Source organism: Condylostylus longicornis, unplaced genomic scaffold, assembly GCF_029603195.1.
Source record: "Condylostylus longicornis isolate FDR11 unplaced genomic scaffold, ASM2960319v2 ptg000049l, whole genome shotgun sequence".
In the NCBI taxonomy this organism is placed as follows: domain Eukaryota; kingdom Metazoa; phylum Arthropoda; class Insecta; order Diptera; family Dolichopodidae; genus Condylostylus; species Condylostylus longicornis.
In genome coordinates, this window is record NW_026578018.1 from 1,094,450 (window position 1) to 1,118,074 (window position 23,625).

The following is a 23,625-nucleotide window of genomic DNA, read 5'->3' on the forward strand; positions in this document are numbered from 1 at the left end:
TTGTTAGTAAATAAAATGAAATCTGCCATGTCTTTAGGTATACAGCTACGTACAAAACGAATATTATTAAATAAATTTTATTTATATGTAAAAAAAAAAGGATAAATTGAATCGTTTATTTTATTTTTTGACTTAAATATTTTTGCGGATTTTTGGGCGCTTTAAGAATATTTAAGATGAAAATAGTTTGATTAAATGTCAAGTATAGTAAATGAAATATTAGAAATACGGGAAGTAAATAAAATATTTATAATTATTTGGTGATTTACAATGTACGTACTCGATTTTGGTTATGACATTTATAAAAATAACCTAATTCGAGGGTAAGGTTTCTTTAATTAAGATTAAAAAGAAACTTATAAATATTTTAAAATTTATTAGGTGATACTATATATGTGTTTCGTATTCTTAAAGATTTCTGTTATACGTCGACTCTAATTTTAAGTATGACTTTATTAAATTACTTAAAGGTAATAAATAGGAACATATTTATAGTATGGAATTTGTTGTATTGAAAATTGATTTCAATATTTTTTGGAAGCAAATTCAGCAAATTTAGTTCAGTTGGAATAAAACTGCTTTTAAGATCAAAAAATTTAATCATATTATAGTGTTTGTCTAACTAAAGGCATATTTTTAACATTTTCACACCATATAAACAATTTCAGTTTGGCATTTGATCGACTCTCAAATGAAATATTAAATAGAAAATCATATATAGTGGGTAGGAAGTACGTTAAGTAAATTTCTCACCGCAATATTCGAAATTTGTTCCTTTTCTTTAAAGGAATATTAAATTAAAATAAGAATAGGTAGAGTTTACAATGTCAAATTTATGATACTTGTACGAATACATATATGAGGCAGTTACCACATACACTCTTACTATGTTAAAGAAATTTTATTAAAAATTATGACCACATTACCATATTCGTTTATGTAAAATTTTAACACTGTAATTATAATAGTTTTCATAATATACGAAGTTGTATAGCAGTTACAATTACAAGTCAAGAAATTTCAACTAGTTTTATAAAATATAGCTAACACCCTAATAAAATATTTTTTTGCACGAAATTTCCATATTATAGCTACAATAATATCTGAGATATAGCCAAATAACTTTTGCAGTTGCAAGGCAGCTATCCGAACCATTGCCTCGATATATAAGACTCCAGCATTTACTATTTTTGTAAATTTGTAAAAATTATGGTGGGATCAATAAATTTTTGAGTTATTATTGGAACAGACGGACAGACATTATTGAAATTGACTCAGAATTCGTAGCTGAACATATTTTTTTTTAAGAACATTATAAACTAACTTTGTTAACAAGGTAAAAATATTCCAAATCATTACTTTGGTGCCCCTCAATTAACGTTAAATTTCTATTATTGATTTTGTAATTCTTATAATTGATTGAAAATTTGTAAAATGCTTAAATATAAATATTTTATTCCAACAATTACGTGTATTTTAGCTCCATTAGCGTAGCATTAAATTCTTCACATTCTAGTAATAGCAAAAAATTTTAATTATATCAAGGAATATAAAATCAAATAATATTTTTACTTCTAGCACTTTTACGTACAAAATCACTAAAATTACAAAAATATTTAAAAATTCAAACCAATCGCCTGAATTAAAACCTAAATATTCACTGCAAAGAATTTTTTAAGTGGTTTTTATTAAAAAGACTGTACTGTATACCCTTACTTCCAGTTAAGTAGGGTCACTTTATTTTATTCACCTTCTATTAGATTTTACTTCATAAATTTATACATCAAAATAGAACGTTTTACATGTGCAAGACTTAAGTCTAAACAAAATTTTAAAAAAGAAACTACAATGATACACAAAATAAGATTAAGTGTATTCATCCTTATCATATTCGCATTTACACACAATTGAAAATTTACAATATAAAAAAAAAGGATGTGTTAAAAAGAGAATAATAGTTTTATTATGACAAAATCTGTCAGATTTTCTCTTTCTTAAAATTTAATTTAATTTATCGAAAGAACATTTGTTCAAAATACAAAAAAAAAACCAATTTAAAAATTAACTATTTTGAATTTATAAAAAGAAATTTTGAATTTTAAGTGTAAAATGTATAGGTGTAAACTATGGGCGTTTATTTACAATTTCGGTACAATAATTATCTTTATTAATTTGTTAAAGTATCTAATTAACCCTTCTTTTCATATTTCATTCATTTCTTAAAAATTCTAAGTATGTACGACGTTTTCATTCTTTAATAAAAAATTTTAAACTTATAACAATGGGAGAATAGTCAAAATATTGTAATTGATTTTAGTATTCAAATGATTGGATTCAAATTTATGCGGAAACTTAATTTTAAGGAAACAAATTTTCTAACAATTTTTGATTAGTATATAATTGGTGCAGTATTTTAAACAAATTCGAGTTAGAAAAGTGTCATTAAATATTTTCTAATTCGAATTTTTTATTTAAAATAATATTTTAAATAAAATTTTCAGTTTCCTGTATTGAACAACAAAGCATAAATATTTTGTAAAAAGATTCCTAAAAAAATCGTTTACTGATATTGGTAATATTAAGAATTTCTAATTTAATTTGTAAAAAATTAATCAGTTTCTACACTTTATCTATATGAATAAATATTTAATATTATAAATGATTAGTTGTTATTGAATAATTTTATATGTACAAAGGATTTCAATTGAAATATGTAATTAAATTTCTATAATAATCGAATAAATTTTATACTAAAATGAAACACAAAACAATTTTATAACAGTTATTTGACAGCTCCCACAAGTTTATATTGTATAATTAAAAAAATATGTGTCTAGTATTTAAAGGTTTAAGTTCCATAAATTATTGATACTCGAATTTTGTACATATATCACTCTAGAAATTTATATCACTTATTCAAAATTTATTCCACTCTATTAGTCTCCAATTACCGTACCGATTTCTTCAATGGTATTCAATTTTCTAAAGGACTAGATTTACCGCCATCTTATAAATTTCTACAAAAGTTGGATAATTAAAAATCTTTCAAAATAGTGAAAGCGTATTAATACAATATGCCAGAAAGCACATAATGGACCTAAGAAACTCAATGGCCAAATTTTTATTATATTTTCCAAAATATTTTACTTTCCAAATGTTTTCCAAAACCCATACAATACAGACTCGATTGTTAAGAGACTTCAGCTGTTAAGAAATACTAACTTTGAGATTTTTCATATCAAGAATGAGAGCGAAGAAACGAAAATATCCTCTTAACATTTTTGTTCTCCTTAACAATATTTAGTATACGTTAGTTAATATTAAAATTAACATGGCGATTAATTTTTGATCTAAGGCTAGAAATTTTTAAGTTTTATAGGAAGATGGTAATAATACATATATAACATTATTTATGGTATATATATGGTGAATTCAAAAAAAAAATCAACATGAAAAAATCAAAATTTGTAAAATGTGAAAGAAACTTTGATTTTGGAACGTGATTGTAACTTTTGAATTTTAATACAATTTAAAGGCCGTTTCGAAAACCTGTGTAATAATTTTTAGACAAAATAACATAAAATTATTATTTTGGCATTATTCTGATTTCTGAAAGCAATAACGTGTTCTAAAAATTCCTTACAAAAGCCAAAATATTCATTCAAATCCAAAATATTAATAAAATTCTAAGTTAAATCAATTTTATTTATTTAATTTATATAGTCTAATATCATAGAAATCTACACAATTATTTACTTTACTAAATTTAACATAAAGGTAAATTTATTTTATATATAGAAAATTCAAAAATATTTGCCATCAAAAACAATAAAGTTTTAACTAAGAATTTATGAATATCTAAAATAAATACAGGCGTATAATATTTTGTTGAATTAAGAAAAAAAATTTTCAACAAATAAATTATGAACTGAAACTTTATATGTGTGTGTACACATATATAAAAATGATAATGTAAATTTTTTTTTTTTGTTAATACATATTCCGTATATATGCAGGATATTTTAATTTTCCTCTTCTTTAAATTTTTGTAATTTTCTTTTAGCATATACAAGTATATTTAGCACCTAAATTCTCTATTCATTTACAGTCAATAAAGCAATTTTTCTTTAATTTACATTTTTCCATATATAATGGATGTATGTATATACTCATAAACTTACTCTATATATATATATATATATATACCTAATATAATATGTATTTAAATATTTTATACATTAACATATATCTACAAAAAATTGCGCTAAGAAAAATGCGACTTTCATTAAATTAACATTAAAAAACAAAGAAAATTAAAAATTTTTGAAAAAAATATCATAAGTCGCCTAATGTAAGAAAGAAATAAAATAATCACTGTAAAGTGAAAAGAGAAAAAAAAAAAAAAACAAAAGAAAAATGATAATTATTCAAACTCATTCCAAAGATATTTTTATCTCTTAATAAGATATTAGTGAATTAAAAATAATTTCCTAATTTTAATTAAATTTTCATTTAAAATATTTTTCTCCTTTCTGTCTTTTTCCATCTTAATTAAAATAATTCACACACGAATTATATACAAGAGTGTTATTTGATTTTTACAAGGTACAAATTACAATATTACTCGTACATAAAATGAGTGTCATACGTAGAAAGCAGAGACAGTATATGTATAACATTATGGTATGTCTAATTTAGTACTAGAATGTAATATATAAACTTGGTCCTATATACACTCTCAGTTATACATTTACATTATAGAAAGGAAGTTTTGTGCTTTTGCTATCACTGTTCGGAAGGAAGTACATAATTTTTTTTTTATTTTAACAAAGTGAATATGGTAATGGTTTGAATAATTTTCAATTTAATTTTTTTTTTTATATTTGCATTTTATAATTTTTATTATTTAATTGAAAAAATTCTTAATAATAAATTCTTCAAAATACACAAAATTTTGTATGATAAAAAGAAATATTTTTTTTTTTTAAATTAAGGATAATAATTTCTACGTATAATTTATTTTTTCTCTATATACCGCATTTCTGATTTTTGTTTTTAGCATGTTTGGCCTTATCTGTCATGTCATATTTGCCGCGTTATAAATAAAAATTAAAAAATTAGACTGTTTTCAGAAAATTCCAACTTTGAGGTCTCATAAAAACGCGGGAAAGAAGGCCTAAAAAGCATAATATCAATCGGTATTTTTTGTTCGTTTAAAAGCAAGCTATAAATCTGCTAGCCCGAGTATTATCGCGTCTCAGACACACTTTATTATTTACGCTTTAGTATTAACTAAAATACTAAAAACAAAAAAACAGAATCAGCTATTATGGTCGTTGTAAAATTTTTTAAAAAATTTTGTTTTGTATTTAATAAAAATCGGGCAGAAAGAAAAACTGATGATAATTTAATAGTTTTCTATTTCTTAAGTCAGATTTATTTTTATTCAATTGGACATAAAATTCAAATTTAGTCTAATATTCACCATTTAATATTAATGTGTGAAAGGCATACGTAAAATAACATTGAAAAATATCCCTATGAAAAAACGAACTTTAAAAACAATCGTTTTCATGAATTAATTCTTTTTTTTTTCAAAATTTTAACATTACATACCTATACATATTGCATTCGAACTCCGGTCAGATGCCAAGATCTTTAATTGTAACTCTTAATAGGTGTTAATAAATATTTATTTTATTAGAACAACTTTCTTTTACAATATTGTTCCCGTCCAATAATAATTCCATTATTATATTAATCCTGCATTAATTTATCGCTCTCCTCCTAACGGTATGCAATAAGATACTATGACTAATATAAGAGAATAATCTACTGTAAGAAATTATTGCTTGTTTTTGATTTTTCAAAGAAAATGTGCTATTTTACAGATCTCAAAAAGGAAACAGTATCATCGGGGTCTTTATCAGCCCACTTCAAAATCTAGAAAACTGTTGATTTTTTGAGTTCAATTTTCATAGGTACTCCTTAAAAGTGTTAAGAAATAAGTAAACATTCTGATTTGTTATATAGCTGCTTTATCCTATTGGTATGATTGTTTTAAAACCCTGTTATGCCCGATATTTAATGAAAATTAAAATTTTATTTATAATAATTTAAGAAAATTCATTTTTTTTTTGTTTTTTGAATACCTAATTGTATCAAATTTATCACATTGAACTTAGAACTACTTTGTATAAACTACATGTAACGCACGAAAACGATTAAAGAATAAAAATCTTCATTTTTATAATTCGGCCTTATATCATTTGTGATGCTATAAAATGTAATAAGCGCAAACCAAGCATTTGATTGAATAATAAAAGTCAAAATATAATTCTTAAACTATTAAATTTTATTAGATTTTTTGTTATCAAAAATCTAGTCAGCATTTTGGAATATCTATAAAATGTTTAAAAATACATAAAAAATAAATTAAACTATATTATTTAACTTCCTTTTAAAAATTAAAATAGTTCACATATATAATGCTTTTTTCTTTTCTCTTAATCCCCCTATTAACAAAATATTTTACACTTTTCTTTTACTATCGTATAAATTTCAAATATAATTCTAAAATTTATTTTTCCTATGCAATAAAAATGCATTAGATTTCTATGCAATTCAGTACAACTATACATTTTTATATTAGACACATACAAGTATAATAGAAAATTCAGTGAAAAATCTTCGACCTCATAAAAATCTTACGAACTTACACTATCAAATTCTTGCTTGCAGTACCCATACACAAAAAAAAATATATCGTTTTCTTTTAAATTATCCGCAATAGGGAATAGTTTTGTGGTCACATTGCAACTAAATACAAAATAAAATTTATATTCTATACTCTAAATTTAAAAAAAAAAATCTAACAAATAAATTTACTACTTAAAATATTTGAGGCAAAAACCCTCTTATATAATATAATAAAATATTTGATTTGAAAAGAAACAAATATAAAAAGAATATTTTCATTTTTAAACTAAAATTAAATATTCATTAACGTTAGAGAGGAAAAGTATACCATCATAATGTACAAGGCGTATCTTATACGAGTAAATTTAATTTTGTCATCTTAGAAAACCTTAGGTATAGCAATTTAATGATTTTCCTTTAAAAATGCAATTGCATTCTAATAAAACCAAAAACGCTATATTATACAATTTTCAATTTTGTTACCTTTTCAATTTTAAATTTTGTCTCTAAGGAAATAAATGAGAAAATATTACGTTTTTCAATTCTTTGTCTTTAAATTTAAATGAATGGTATTTCATTTGTGACTTATCTATAAGATTAAATTTAATAAAGAAGCAAATAATTTAAAAAAAAATCTCAATTTAAAATTTTTTAATATTTATTATAATTTTCTTCTTTTTCTCATATAAAATAGATCAAACTCGAGGAGATTTTTCACGTTTAACTGGTTCTGTTGTAAATGGTAATGATGATCATCCAATATTAAATGGTAGTTCAGCATTAGGTATGAGTGCAGCAGCAGCAGCTGAAGCAGCACATGCAGCAGCTGCTGCGGCAGCAATGGCTGCACATCATCATCATCATCATCATGGTCATCATGGTGGTAATAGTGGTAATAGTCATCATGATAATTTATTAGGTGGTGGAGGTAGTATGGGAAGTGGTAGTAGTAGCGGTGGTAATAATAGTAAAAAGAAAAATAAAAGACGTCATGGTAGAACAATATTTACTAGCAATCAATTGGATGAATTAGAGAAAGCATTTAAAGAAGCACATTATCCGGATGTTAGTGCTAGAGAAACATTATCAATGAAAACTGGTTTACCAGAAGATAGAATACAAGTAAGTAAAACAATAATAAATATTGTGTTTTTATACCAAAAAAAAATAGATTCAAAATTAATTACAAAAAGTTTAGTATTCCATTTTAATATTGCTACAAGAATTCAATAATATTTACTGAAAATTATATTGCTATAAATTATGGACTATAAACTTTACTATGAGAGCACATTTAACATTCAATGTAGATATAATAATTATATTGATTTTTAATTTTTTAAATTAATTACAATTTTTAGCAAATTTTCTAATAAAATTGCACAACTACTCTATAATAAATTACTAACCTTCATACTCTGAAAACGGGGCATCCTCCAATATTTTTCGTATATAATATGCAGATGTCACTATCCAACCCGACAACTTGTTTTCGCATTACTTCATATTTAAATGTCACATTTCATAATGAGAATTATATATGCTTTCTTTCCAATTCTTCTAGTGTTTTTATGTAATTTCTGTATCTTCCGGATTATTTCGATATTCAAATGGTTTCCTTCTGCATACGACTGTATCTATGTAGTATTTAGTATCTACGTAGTGTTGTGGTATTGGAGTTCCTGCTCCAAATCTCTTCTCGGTTTTTGGAACTATAAGCAAAGTGCAAAAATCTTATTTTAATAAAAGGCTATATAAGACAATATAAAATGAATTAAAAATAAATTTGTATTTATAATATTTATTTTATTATTATAGAATAAAGAAAATTGGTTTGTTATTTTTAATCCCAGAATTTATGCAATCTGGAATTTTTACAAAACTTAATTATTATATTTCATGTAAAGGAAAAGTGGGTCAATTTAAATAAATATCTTCAAATTGGCAATTGTTTTAAGAATAAAATTGTGCCAAACATTATATTCTATGTGGTGCTCAATATTGTATTCCATTTTAACTATTAATTAAAATGCTTCAATCTATTAATTTATTGTTCTACTAATTATTGTTTTATTAATTTTTCAATTAATAATCTGTGATATACTTGATATACTGTGATACGATTAGGAACGTATAGATTGTAGATTTCTAAGGGAACCGAGTGTGGCAGGAGTAACCTCCTGACCACCACAACATTCGCAACTTTTTGTAGCCTCTTTCTAAAAATCATATTCAATTCAAACTCAAAACCATATTAAACATTAAGTGAAAATAGACATAATTACCCCAATTTATCACACAATAGTTACCCAAAAATTGTATAATTTGTTAAAGTATTTTTTACTTTTAATCAAAATTAATATACACAATTTCTATTTTCTAATATTTCCTAAATATTTAAAAAAAACTATATTAGCTCTTAAAAATATTAAGATGAATAATTTGTTATTTTAATATGTAAAGAGCAAAATAACGCTCTTGTAATAATTTTAACGCCCAAAATAAACATTAAGATTTTTTCGCAAAAAACATTAAAATTTTCACAAAAAAAAAATAGAAGAAAACAAAGGAAATCTGTATAATAATTAATTATTAATTTCTATGTATACAAACTTTAATATATAATTTCATTAAAATATAATTAGCTTATAGGTAATTAGAGCACGTATATCAATTATGCAGCACAAATAATAGGTAATAATAATTTTTATAAACAAAGAATTGCATAAGAACCCTTTTTAAAAATTTCATATATAATAATTTCATAAATTTTATAATTCTTTATGTGATGCATACATATAGAAGCATGCAAATCATATCTGAAATATTTCAGAGGAAATAATTGAATTTCTTTAACCCTTAATATAGTATCGCAACGAAAATATTATAAACTCACACTCTATACACACACAATTTGCAAAGATATAATATATGCAAATAATAATTATGACAACAAAAATAATAATAATAATTTTGGCATTATTAGCTCATGTATACAAAAATAATACAAAAACTTGGTCATGTGTTAAAGTATACTTAAATGCATAATGCATATATTATAACAAAACGTACCTACATATTATTATTGTATTTAAAAAAAAAGAAAAAATTATTTTTGTTTTATTCATTAGTCCTTAAGCTAATAAATTGTAAATGTGTGCAAACACTTAAGAAAAATACATTTATATTCACATTTTAATATTATAAAGCTATAGTACTCATATTTTAATAAAATGAGAAATTCTTTTAAATATATTATGTATGTATATATACGAGTATGCATTCACAACCATACAATCCATATTTCAACCATATTTCTCCAAAATACATACACATAAATACAATATTTTATTAACATATTATATAGGAATGAATATTTTTTGTATTATTAAGTGTTTACATACACTCGTTCATGTACATATTTTTGATGCAAGTACGCAATTTTAATGTATGTATATATATATATATATGAATTTTATAAAGAATATAATAATTGTAGTAGCAGCCATTAAATTTACATGCGTATATAATGATATTATGCGTAAGTATGTAGTTACAGATGACGTATTAATGTCCTTTTTATAATAATGATAAAAAAAATAATATGAGAAAAATTATATAATCAAAGTTACAAAAAAATATTCATAATTTCAAAACAATTAAAAATTGTATTTTGAATAAAAAAAAATGTCCTTGCAAAATCATTTGATTTTTGATTGTATTAAGAAAAAATCCTTATAATTCATTACTATTACATACTTAATTATTAATTTATTAATTACTCCGATTTTAATATACAAATATAATTAATTTATTCTATACCTTTAACCATAACAATAAATGAAAAATAAATAATGAAAAAAAAAAAAAAATAATCACAATTATAATAATAAAATGTACTTGAAAATAAAAACAACATGGCGGTTACCTCCAAGTGACAATGTCAAACAATAATATTAAAATAAAAATAATCAAAAATCATTTTTATTTTTTTCTTATACAATACTAAATAAAATGTATAAAATACATATAAACACATACATATATGAGGAATGAGAACAAAACAATAAGGAACGAAAAAAAAAGATATGGAAAATATTCCTGAGAGCAATACAAAAAAAAAAATATGAGAAAAAAAAATTTAATAAAATTATGAATGTGCGATGCAATGACAGCTTATTTTCTCTTTTCATTTATTTTTCTGTTTTATATTTTTTTTACCCTTCATTCCATACTTACATGCCTACCTACCATTCTGTATTCCATATTTAAATATCCGTATACAATACATATACATATCGTATATAATATGCATGCAATATTAATTTATATGTATGTAAGAATGTAAGACTAGTACACCTTTATTTTGTTAAAAATCATAAATCACCCCTTTTTTTTTATTTTCTTTGTTTTATTTATTCTTGCCATTATTGTATGTTATGTTGAAGAAAATAATAAAAAGAATAAATAGGTGGAGAGGGGGAAAATACGAAAAAAAAAATTTTTTTGTAAAAATAAATGCAAAAATTTAATTGAATTGTTTTTGTTTTTTTTTTTATTTATTCTAAATTGAGTAGCTGTTCGATTTTTTTTTTTTTTGATTTTTATAATAAAAAGGGTTTTTGTAGTTCTTTATGGAAAGGAATTTTTTTTTTAGTCTATTTATATATGAATTTGTTTAATAATGATCGAATTGAAAATTTTTAATTTTCTTATATAGTGAGTAGGCAGTATTGAAACATGAAACATTGTTCACGGATTTTATTTGATATTATTAGCGAAGATAGCGAAGATGATAGAGAAAAATTTAATCTGTTAGAACAATTTGGCTAATTTAAAATTAATGTATGAGGAATTACAAAACGGCACATGAATATTATTTTAATATATACTAAACACTAGTCTAAATTTAAAACTAGTTAGCCTAAGTTTAATTGTTTATTTACAATTTGTATTTATTTAAAAAGCTATTTATTCAAAAAAGATTTCATAAGCCTGTGTCTTATAAAGAAATATCTTAACAATTTATAAGATTTTAGAATAATATCAAAAAAAATTATTAATGGCATTAAAGCAATACTGCGCACGGAAACGTGATTTGAATTTGATTTTTTTAAAGATTTGAGTATTGCAAACTTTGACATTTATATGATTTCGGATTAATTTAATTTAGATTCCTCATACAAAATTATAAATTTGTTCATGGCAACTAATTGGAAAATTGTCTCAGCCCCAAAAAAAAAATACAATTATATTTATGTCTTAAAATTCAAATCATTAAAGGTGGAATGAATTTAACTCTCTGTTAATAAACAACTTTTTATTTATTCTTCTTCTCCGGTACTAAACGTGGCCATTAAAGGACTCTACAAATTTCATTCAAACATGTTTGTATATAAAAACTATTTGTTCTAATATAGTACCAGATTATTTAACAGACAGATTTTTTTGAATAATCATTTGAATTGAAAAAATCTGATTAAATTTTGATTAAAATTCGAACCCTTTCGAAGACATTTTCACTCAAATAATTTATGATTTTTTCATTATAAATGCACTGATATTAAATAAAAACATGGCCATGTTTTGGTGGAAAATGATCGAATTATTATTTTATAGAACAATAATTTTAATTTGTGAATAATAAATAATTTTTTTTTTCAACTCAAAAATACTTTATTCACTGTATTATATTTGGTAGATGATTTGCATGTTTAAATAAATATTGCACCCACCAAAGTATATTTAAAATATTTTGTATTTTCTAAGAAAGTTTGATTTAGGGCTGATACTACAAAGTTTCTACAGTTTTTCTACAGTCAATTAAACTGAGTTGATAATTGATTCACACATTTGTTAAAATTAATTATTAATTTCAAATTTTAAGCATATTTAAAATTGTTTTGTGTATTTAAAAACTTTTTTAAAATTTTTTGTAGCAAATATTGGGCGCTTTTTAAGTAATCGCGAGCAAAACAAAAATCTTTTAAAAATTTTATTACATACATATATATACGAGTATGTACATATACATTTGTAAACACATACATTTTTCTTACTCAAATACTATTGCATATTTTTAGGATTAAGTATTAAGTTTGAACCAAGTGTATAATATTAGTCATTTTTAAAAAATTTAGGAAAATTTTTCCAAACTTCTTTCTACGTTTTGTCTTTAAAATGTTTCATATTGAACATGTATGATTTTGCTAAAATTAAACAAAAGTTTTTGTCTACCTACAATATTATTTTTTATATAGACTCAAAATCTTCTAAGAAAAATATAAGAAGAAAAAATAACCTACCGAAATAATCTATTTATTCAAACTAATTTTAAAATTTTCAACATAAAAAATTTTTTCGTACTACCCATTCTAAAAATATGTTGCACGTATATGTACTGATAATAAATTACACGAAAAAGCACCTTATTTGCTCTTACATACTTCATGCGATAAGTATTTATACGCAATTTATCTTAGCTGAGTTCATTGTATCAGTAGAAAACGACGATTTTGCTAAAATACTTATATGTAGCGCACGAAATGTATAAAATTCCCATCTCAAATTAAAGGACGTACTGCATGAACTGAATTGAATCCAATATTGTGTTTAATTCAAAAAAATATAGCAATTATATTAAACTTATTTTTTAAAATTATCAAAGTTAAAATTATAAAATTATTTTCTTTTAATTTTCTTGTTGAAATATGCCAATAGTCTTAGATGCCGGGAGTTTTCGTTTATGCACGCTCGATTAAAAGTTTTACATTAGAACAAAAATTTCTAAATCGTAACGTTAAATATGCGTATGCAAAAACTTTAGCTAAGTTTTTTTAGTTTACGAAGTCTACAAATTCTGAAACTTCTAAATAATCAGTCGTTCGAAAATAACAGAAATTATATTGTTTATGAAATTGTATCCCAATATTTTTGCCTTCAAATTCATTGCAAAATAATCAATTTTTAACAAGATTTGAAAACTTAAAGAAAACTTACTTTTATCACACTTCAATATCTAAATCTGCTATTTTGAAATTGAAAATTTTTTTTTGAATTTTAAATTTAAAAAAAAAAAGAAAAATTTCATGAGTTAGCGCGAAAATTTATGCTAGAGGTCTGCGCTACATTTCTAACATTTCTTTATTGCAAATTGAATTTTCGAAAGCACTTTATTGCAGCCAGTAATTTCCTTTTACGATCTGCATATATTTTCAGTGTATGTAGCGTGAATTTTCGAATGTACTACAAGCTAGTACTATTCTAGAACTGAATAAAACTAAAACCGCCGCCGTTCACTTTTATGTGTGGCAAAATTTTAAAATTAAATCTACGACAACGATTCATAACTGTTTACACATATCTGACTTAAATTGTATATTTGTTTGCAGCTCAAACTTCACGTCAAATTTGAAAAATTTTGCTATATGAAAATTATAAGTAAAATTTAGATTAACTAAGATCTCTGTTTAAAACTTTTGTTCTCTGTTTCATTATTAGTTAAAAAATCTAACAGTAAATCTTACGGGTAATAATAGAAATTATTCTCATTTCTCCTCATTTATCTCATAGAGAATACAGTAATTTCTATTATTAGCCGTCGAATAAAGTTTAATAAAACATAGATCAATGACTTTCATTAGACTTAGATTAAGTCAAAGATTTTATTGTATATTAAAATATTATAAATAATATAAGTATATAAACCTTATAAATAATTAAGTATAATCTAATATGAAGTTTTAAAATTTTGACTAATTTGTATGATAACAATTGCATAATTAATTTTATTTCATTAGTTGTACATATGTATATACAGAACTTTAAGAGAAAATGGCTATAAGCATATATTTATGTATACATTTTGTTAAAATTTAAAATGGCATACTATATATGCCTAAATTTTACAATATAATATTTAAATAATTAAATAATTATTTTATAATGATTCATAAAATAAATTCGTGTGCGCACTTAAACACAATTAGTGCATATAAATTTAATATTATACACGTATCTTATATAATCTTGCATACAAATGTCTATCATAATAAGCATAAAAAATTTTGTTGATTTTCTTAATTTCTAGATATTCTAATTCAAAAACTCTAATATAATTTTATTAATACGCGAACCACCCTTTTTATCTATATGTTCTTATAATTAAATTAAAAAAAAAAATGAATTTCATCATAAATTTTCTATTAATAAATTTTACTCTTTTCACCGCATTAAAATTTATATACATACATATACATATATTTATATTTATATAAGTCACGTGTTATAAACACTAATTTCAAGAGCATTAAGTGTACAAATTATTTTCCTAAATAATCTTTGAAACATATACGATAATGTAATAAGATTACAAAACAATGAGTAAAAGTATATAGAATCGCAGGAAGGATCTAATGTACGAGTACATACATATATAATATTATACTCAAGAATACACACGACGTATATTGTTCATCGGATATTTTGTATCATTTATTGCTGAGGAAACACAAAAAAACAGAAAAAAAAGAGTAAAAATTGAAAATTATTTTATGGTCCAAGTATTTTTTTGGTTTTTTGATTAATTTTGAAGTACCACTTTCATACTGATGATGGATGAATTAGATATTTCATATTTTTTTGTAAAATCAAAATGCTCACCCATATATATATTAAAAATTAAAGAATAAAAATGAATATGGAGTCAAGAAAGGATTTTATTATTTATTTAATAGAAAGAACATCAAGAAAAAAAATTTTTACAAATTATTAAAATTAATGTACAATTTTACGCACATCATGCTGTTTACCATTATAATTTGCTATATACATACATATGTATATTAAATTTATAATATATTAGATTTGTTTTTATTTATAAATCATTTTATTTCAAGCTGTGATTATATTTATGATGCTTCTAATTATATATTTATGGTCTATTGGTTATAAATTATATAAAAAATGAGTGGAAACTTAAATTTATATACTTATTCATATATATCAAAGATTTTTATACAATAATGATAAATTAAAAAGTTATTCATGTGTACATATAAGGAAATTGTGGAGGGTGATTAATATTTAAATTAAATAAACCACAAAAAAATTAATTTTCCCGCCGCAAATTGAATCTTGTAATAGAAAATTTTTGATGTATCTTACAAATTTATTATATAAGCCCCTAATTTTTGAAATTTATTTGCATTTAGAAAAGTATTTGTCAAAATTCTTTTCAAAACAGTATATTGCTTCACAACTGGGAAGGCCGATAGGTACGTAAATACCCACTAGTATTATTTCTACAGTTTACGCATTTATTTTTTTTTATGGCACAATTTTAATTTAATTTTTGAAATTTAGGCGGAACTGAAGCTATTTTTAGTTTTCTATTCCAAAATTACTTCTGAACGTAATTATCTTTTTACTACTTGTTGTTATTTTTATTGAAATATAAAATTTAGTTTCCAATCTATGCGATTTTAATTTTAATTCCAGGATTTGAAATTTGGAAATTTCAAGATTAAGATATAAACCTAGCTTTGAGTTATTTTAGGGGTGGCAGTCAATCAAAATTCTTAAAAAAGAAGTATTATTTTTTTTTAATTTTTACTTTTGCACATATTTTATTTTCATATTTCTAAATAAAGTGTTGTATACTGAAACGATTCTTATATATCTTTATACAAACTGTTATACAAACTTTATCTAACTGTTATACAAAAAAAAACTAACTGAATCATTCTCCCTTTTATGCATATGATAATTGTTATGTGTTTGATTCATTTTATAAAATATCATAATAAATGAATCCATTACAATTTCCTTTTATATTATACACAATGTTCTTCCGTTCTTCCAAATTATATTCCATTAATTTAATTATATCTTAATGGATTATTAAATATAATAATGATTAATTTCAATTTTAAACATGAAATGATAAAAATGGGAAAAAAAAACAAATCAATATGATTGTAGGAAAGTTTGTAGGAAACCGTGGCAACAAATATTTTCAAGAATTTTCTAAATTAAATAAACAATTAAATATAAGAATAATAATGAAACATTTGAGCAAGTTAACTCGGATTTTGCTCGCAAAAGCACTGAAAAATGTATGGAATAAAATATAAGCTCATCAATAAACTTGAAAAATGGCTAGCCTTTCTGATAATTTCATTTAATTAATTTGTATTCAGTCAGAAATGGCATCTACTCCAATATTCCACGTTAATATTATTATAATTAATCTCTTTTTGAATTTGTCTGTCTGTACGTCATTCATTACCATTACAGTATCTATATGTGTTGTATATATTTTAAGATTAATTGTCTCCGTTTCAGTTCAATATTACATTCTTAAACACATGGAGAGAAACAGACACCTATACGCTTTTAAGAGATGGATAAAAACCCAATATTATTTTAAATAAAAATTTAAGAAAAACTTTTGTCAATTTCGTTCTAGCTCTTATACCTATGAAAATAAAATATAAAATACACGGGTATGAAAATACATGTCTTACCAACACGTGCGATTTGAAAGCTTCATCACTTACTGTAAGCACAATTTTGTTATAAATGAATGCATTAATTTCAGTAAAACAATTTAAAAACTAAAAATTCATTTTAGGAATGGAATGTCTTGCCACAAAAGCGTTAAGAAAAAAACACCAAAAACGAAACTTTTTTGTAGTTTTTTTTTTTGAAATTCAATACTCTTGAAGAAGTTCAATGCGGTTCTTTTGTCCTTCAAAAACAAAATAATCCTTGATTGTCCACAAATATTTTTATTCTCTACACTTCTTTTTATTCAATACCAGTTTTGATATGCAAAATAACTAAAAAAAAAACAAAATAGGTGTGAAAAATTAGAAAAAATAACGACAATATTTTCAATACAAAGAGTTCAACAAGACAATTCGAATACCAAAATATCTTTTGTATAAAAAGTTGACAAAATATTATCTTATGTTTGAAATCCTTTTGTAAATTTTCAATGTAAGAAAACAAAACAAAAAAAAAAAAAGAATTTCTGCGTATATCTTAAAAATTTTTTATTTTAATTTTTCTTTTTTATTTACAGGTTTGGTTCCAAAATCGTCGTGCTAAATGGCGTAAAACAGAAAAATGTTGGGGTCATAGTACAAAAATGGCTGAATATGGTTTATATGGTGCTATGGTACGTCATTCATTACCATTACCTGAAACAATATTACGTTCAGCAAAAGATGATGAATCAGTTGCACCATGGTTATTGGGTATGCATAAAAAATCATTAGAAGCAGCTGAAATATTAAAAAGTGATGATAGTGATCGTGAAACACCAACATCAGATGATACAAATACATCATATTCAGCTGGTAGTACACATAATTCACCAATATCATCATTTTCAATATCAAGATTATTATTTGATCCACCAACATCAGTAGCTTCATCATCATCATCAGCTACATCAATGGTACAATCAATTAAACATAAACATCTTAGCAATATTAATAATAATAATAATCATCATCATCATCATAATCATCATCTTCATACACTTAATTCTGATGAACATCCGTTAAATCATAGTAATAATAATAATAATAATAATAATAATGGTAATAATAATAATAACAATAATAATCAATATACAACAAGTCATCTTCAGCATCCACATCATCCATTACATCATCATCATCATAATCATCATCATTTACTGCATCAACATCATCTTCAATTAACAAAAAATGAAGATTCAGCTAGGTGAAATTCATATTATTATTATTAAAAAAATAAGAGTAATTATTATATAAAATTTTAATATTAGATTAATTTTAAATTGTGTATATAGTAAATATTAAATTATAGCTAATACAATTATTATAAGTAATTTATTTTTTTTTTTTGAAATATGTATTTAAAAGTGAAATGCTTGGCAATTCTCAATTATTTTAATTTATAAGAACAATATCCAAATTCAGACAACAACAAAATATTCATTTCCTATATTTTACTAAAACTGATTTGGCAGAAAAATTCCGCAAGTTCCTCTTAATTTACAGAAAAATTTTACAATTTTCAAAACCCATGTTTAGTTTGGATCACAAACAAATTCCACAAATGTTTGTATTCTATTGAATATTTCGAGAAAACAAACTCGAACTTCAAAATTATAAATGCTGTTCTGAATCGGATTAATCAAAAAACTAGTTTAAGAACTAATATTTAAATAAACGTTTTTCACAACTTCAATAACTTATACAAGATATTTACAGCTTAATCGTGCTTTTTTACTCACTTCTTATTCACTTTCAAATTAGAATTTTCCACTATTCTATAATGGATATTTAATTTAAAAAATTATTTTAATTGGATTTTTGCATTTCTTCTAAAATTATCAACTGAAAGTCTCACTTTCAAAAACAAACTGAATAAATTTTGTATATATTTTAGAAAAGAAAAACGATATACGTAACACCGAATAATTTTTCTTACTCGAAAATTACATAATACAAATATATGATAATTACTCACTTTCTTCTCACTTGCCGAGTAAAATAGCGAGTTAGACGAACAGGCTCTAATTAAAATTCAAATTTTACATTGCCAAGTTCTTTAATTTAATATCAATATCGACTGATACTTTTACAAACAGATTTAATTTAATTATTTAATTTACAAATATAAATTTTCCAAAATGTTTCTATTAACAATAGTTAAAATTATCTAATTTTCTTCAAAATTAATATTTCCTTTTTGTATCCTTTTCATTTATACTTCTCTTTAGAATAATATATATATATATATATATATATATATATATATATGTATTGCAATTTATTCAATTTAATTCTCTAAAAATAAAATTAATTTTACTACTAGAGTAATAAAAATTATTTCCTGTAAATTCTTTGTGTTGAAATTTTTAACATTATTTGGCCTATAACAATAATTGGGAAAAGTCTTAGCATTTCAAAACATATATTTACATAAAATATTTAAAAAAGACCCATAAATCCATGATATTAACACTTTAACTATTTATAAATTTAAAATTTAAATAAAATTCGTACAAAAATTAAATTGTAATTGTTCATTAGAAATAATTGTTACATAAAAATTATTTGTTTTTAAAAAATTATGCTTTATATTGCACCAATTAAAAAAAATACAAGTATGTAAAAGATTACTCAATCCCTTCTCTTATATTATTCATTAACTTTAAATATTAACTACCCTTAAACTTTTAATTTCTACTATATTTTATTTCAACTACAACCAGTTACAATAAAAAGAAACATTAATTTCGTTTTCAAAATTTCATTCTTTAAAATTATTAATTACAAAAATTCTAAATTTAAATTGAAAATGTATTATAATTAATAATTGATAAATTAGTCTAGAATTTAAAAAAAATTTTTTTAAATATTTATTGCACATAAATATTAATTATAAATATACCTAATTAACAGAAAATACATTGCATCGAAAGCGTTTAACCTATATAAACAAATTGAGAAGAAACCTAAAAAATAAATTTAAAAAAAAAAAATTATGAGATTAAACAAATTTTATTAAAATATAATATTGATATTAAAAAATTATAATTTAAATGATAATAGCAACGATAATCCAAATATAAAATAATTAAAATAAAAAAAAAATAAAAACATAAGAGAAATTTAATTGTAAATAATTAAAAAAAAAATTCAAATGTAAGTTTTAAAAGAAAACAGAGAGAACCATTTTATAAATACGTATTACATAATATACTTAATATGCTTATTTAATATGTAAGTGTGTAAATAATTAAAACAATGAAATTAATGAAAAATTAAGAAATCTTTTGGTATACACATAATTGTATAACATTATTTAAAATTAATGCACTATAATTAGGCGAAAACGATGTCCTTAAAAATATTTTCAACAATTTTTTTAAAAAATATCTTTTCTAACAAAATGTTTACATCAGTTGCATTCAAGAGAGGGGATTTTGTATAATTCAGTTCTAACTTAAGTCTTAGTACAAAATACCTTCAATAAATTTAAACTGCAAAATCTGTAAAAATAGCATGTTCGAAAATTACAATTACACTTAAAATTCTAAAAAAATTTCAAGTTTTTCTTTTAACTATACTGAAAAATATTGAATATACAAGGATTATACTCGAGTATATTACAAATCTGCCAACAAGTTAAATGAAAAGACTTTTATGATTTAATTTAGATCTTTGACTTCATATCTGAATTATTGAAAATCTACAAACTTGCAATCCCCAAACCAAAAATTGGCCTAATATTATTATACCTGATTAAAATATCTAAATGTTTTACATTAATTTTAAATAGAATTTTATACGAAACATTGTTAATATTTACAAATTGATTACATACATTTAAATAAATTTCATTTTTAATTACAAAAATTTTAAAATTAATTTTGTATTTTTAATAATTTCATATACAGTGAGTGTCATCTTATTTGATGCATGTTAGCAAAAAAAAAAAACTTTTTTTCTATATATAATTTTTTTTCTAAAAAATATTTTATAATACAAATTTGGATTTAGTAAATTTCTTTCATATACCAAATTATTGTTTATCAAAATAAAACAGAAAAAACAATGACAAAATTAAAAAAATTAAACACAAAAATTAAGAACCATTTATGATGAAACAGCTTAAATTATGCCCTCAGAGAGTATTATGTTAAAAATAACGGTATTTCATTTCCTTTTTAATTTTCACAAATACTATCACAAAATCTAAAGTAAACTCATTCCTAAGTACTCCAAAAATGTCTTCAGCATAGAAATTGATTTTAATAGTAAACAGACGATTCTTAAGCCAAAAATAAATAGATTCGATTGAAATTTTACTCCAGAATTATTCAAAATTGTCAGCCAATTTGAAATTAAGTTTTGTTTACTGATAAATGTAAATTTTATAAAAATTGTCTCCCCCTGCAGAAAAACTTAATGCATAGAGAAAGCTAAAACTCAGCATGAAATTAATAATCCTCAAGTTTAAAGTTCATTAACTATGCGTTCACAATTACCACATTTTTCGCAAACATTTTGACCATCTACAATATAAAATTGTTCAAAAATTTATATGTACATATTCAAAATTCTATTAAAATATTTCATTGGTTATTCAAATATCTAGTAATATTATTATTTTGCTAAAAATATACATAAATATTATTGAATATCGAACGGCTACTGTTTTTTCCACAATCCTTATAGAATACTTAATTTAAATACTAATTAATATAAATGTGTGTATACAAAATGATAGCAAAATCAAACCTAAAATTTAAAAAATATAAATTGTAATTATCATAAAGTAAGCAAAATCTAAAAATATCATAAAATAAAAATTAATTTATGAATATATTACTTACATATATGTACATTTCTTTAAGATGACAATTTGTTTATAATTAAAATAATGAAAAAAACAATATAGCTATATTGTTTTTTTTTCTACTTCTGTAAAAATAATTACATAATATAAATTACAAAAAAAAAATAAATATATGTAAAGAATTTTAATAAATATTGTACTTTAATATATAAATTTTATTTAATTAATTTTATTCACACAATTTTAATATTATTCATTAACTTGTAAATATTTTCTGAGAATATTGTGATTTTCTTTTTTTTATAAGAATATTTTTTATTATAATATTATAATTAAAATATATGATTTTAATTTCCATATATATGTATTTATACATATATATATATATGTAAAATATTCAATTAGTAAATACTTATATTATATAAATGAAAAAGTTAAGAAAATATATTATGAAACTAATTTAAAATTAAAAGAAGATATTTTGTTTTAACAATATAAAAAACTTAAAAAAAAAACATATATATCACTTAACCAGTATTTCTCTTATTACAATAATCTATTTTATATCTGATCCAGATAATTATCTGAATCACTTTTTCCATTAATATTTTATTTTTTTAATCTGATTCAATAATAAACATTAAATTTTCCTTATGTCTTAACCTCAAAAGAATAAATGTTTATGATTGCATACAATTTGCTAAATTGCGTTAGCTTGAGGAACTTGTATCTCGCTATTTTAATCGCTGAATAAGAAGAAAGTGAGTAAACATCAATTGAATATTCGTATAAATTTTTGAGCGAAAAGTTTTGTGAAAATGCGAAAATCCAGTTAAACAATATTAATAATGTAATTACAAAATTGACATATTCAATTACATCCAAAAATTATAATTCTGATTTGAAAGTGATTAATAATTTGGCTGAAAAGCAAGAAATACTATGATACACATAATAGGTTGTACCCAAGTTATCATTCAAAATATCAATATTGAACGATTTTCAGAAATTCCAGTTTTGAGGGCCCCATTAACACGAGAAGGATCAAAAAAGAAAAATGTCACTTGATGTTTTTTGTTCATCTGGACACATTCTATCTATACCTGCTCCGGAAGTGTTGTCGAATCTCGATCACCTTGTATAATTTTAAACCTTTTAACATATAAACCATTTTAAACCATATTTCTGATAAACATTTGATTTCTGATAATTAAAATATCTTTAGCAATTTCTTGAAGTCCCAGTGGAACCTTAAAAATGTAAATTGAATTAATATTTTGAATATATTTACTTTACGAAAATCTCTGCAAAATAATTGGGGAAATATCGTATGGAAAAATAATATTGTACTAAAATCATAATTGTGATAAATCTATTTTACTAATAATGTAGGCACCATGCGATATTTAGTCGAGTGTATTCTTTTTCAAGTATCTGTGAAATACTTGTGATTTACTTCGACATTATAATTTTCTTGAAATTTTTTTCAAGAAGCACTCGTGGCACACAAAAAAAAATTACACCTTAGTACAATATTTATTTTTATGAATAAAACATATTTTA

The 23,625-nt window shown here is 22.5% G+C and overlaps 1 protein-coding gene across 1 annotated transcript in view; it reads left to right on the forward strand.

The window, feature by feature from the left end:
* Nucleotides 1-18,517, forward strand: part of LOC129611386 (homeobox protein 2) — a 43,674-nt gene extending 25,157 nt beyond the window's left edge. Inside the window, exons 2-3 of the mRNA XM_055524522.1 lie at nucleotides 7,394-7,821; nucleotides 17,786-18,517. Of these exons, the coding sequence (XP_055380497.1) occupies nucleotides 7,394-7,821; nucleotides 17,786-18,457 (1,100 nt within the window). The 3' untranslated portion in view covers nucleotides 18,458-18,517. The remainder of the gene's footprint in view (nucleotides 1-7,393; nucleotides 7,822-17,785) is intronic.
* The last annotated feature ends 5,108 nt before the right edge of the window (nucleotides 18,518-23,625 follow it).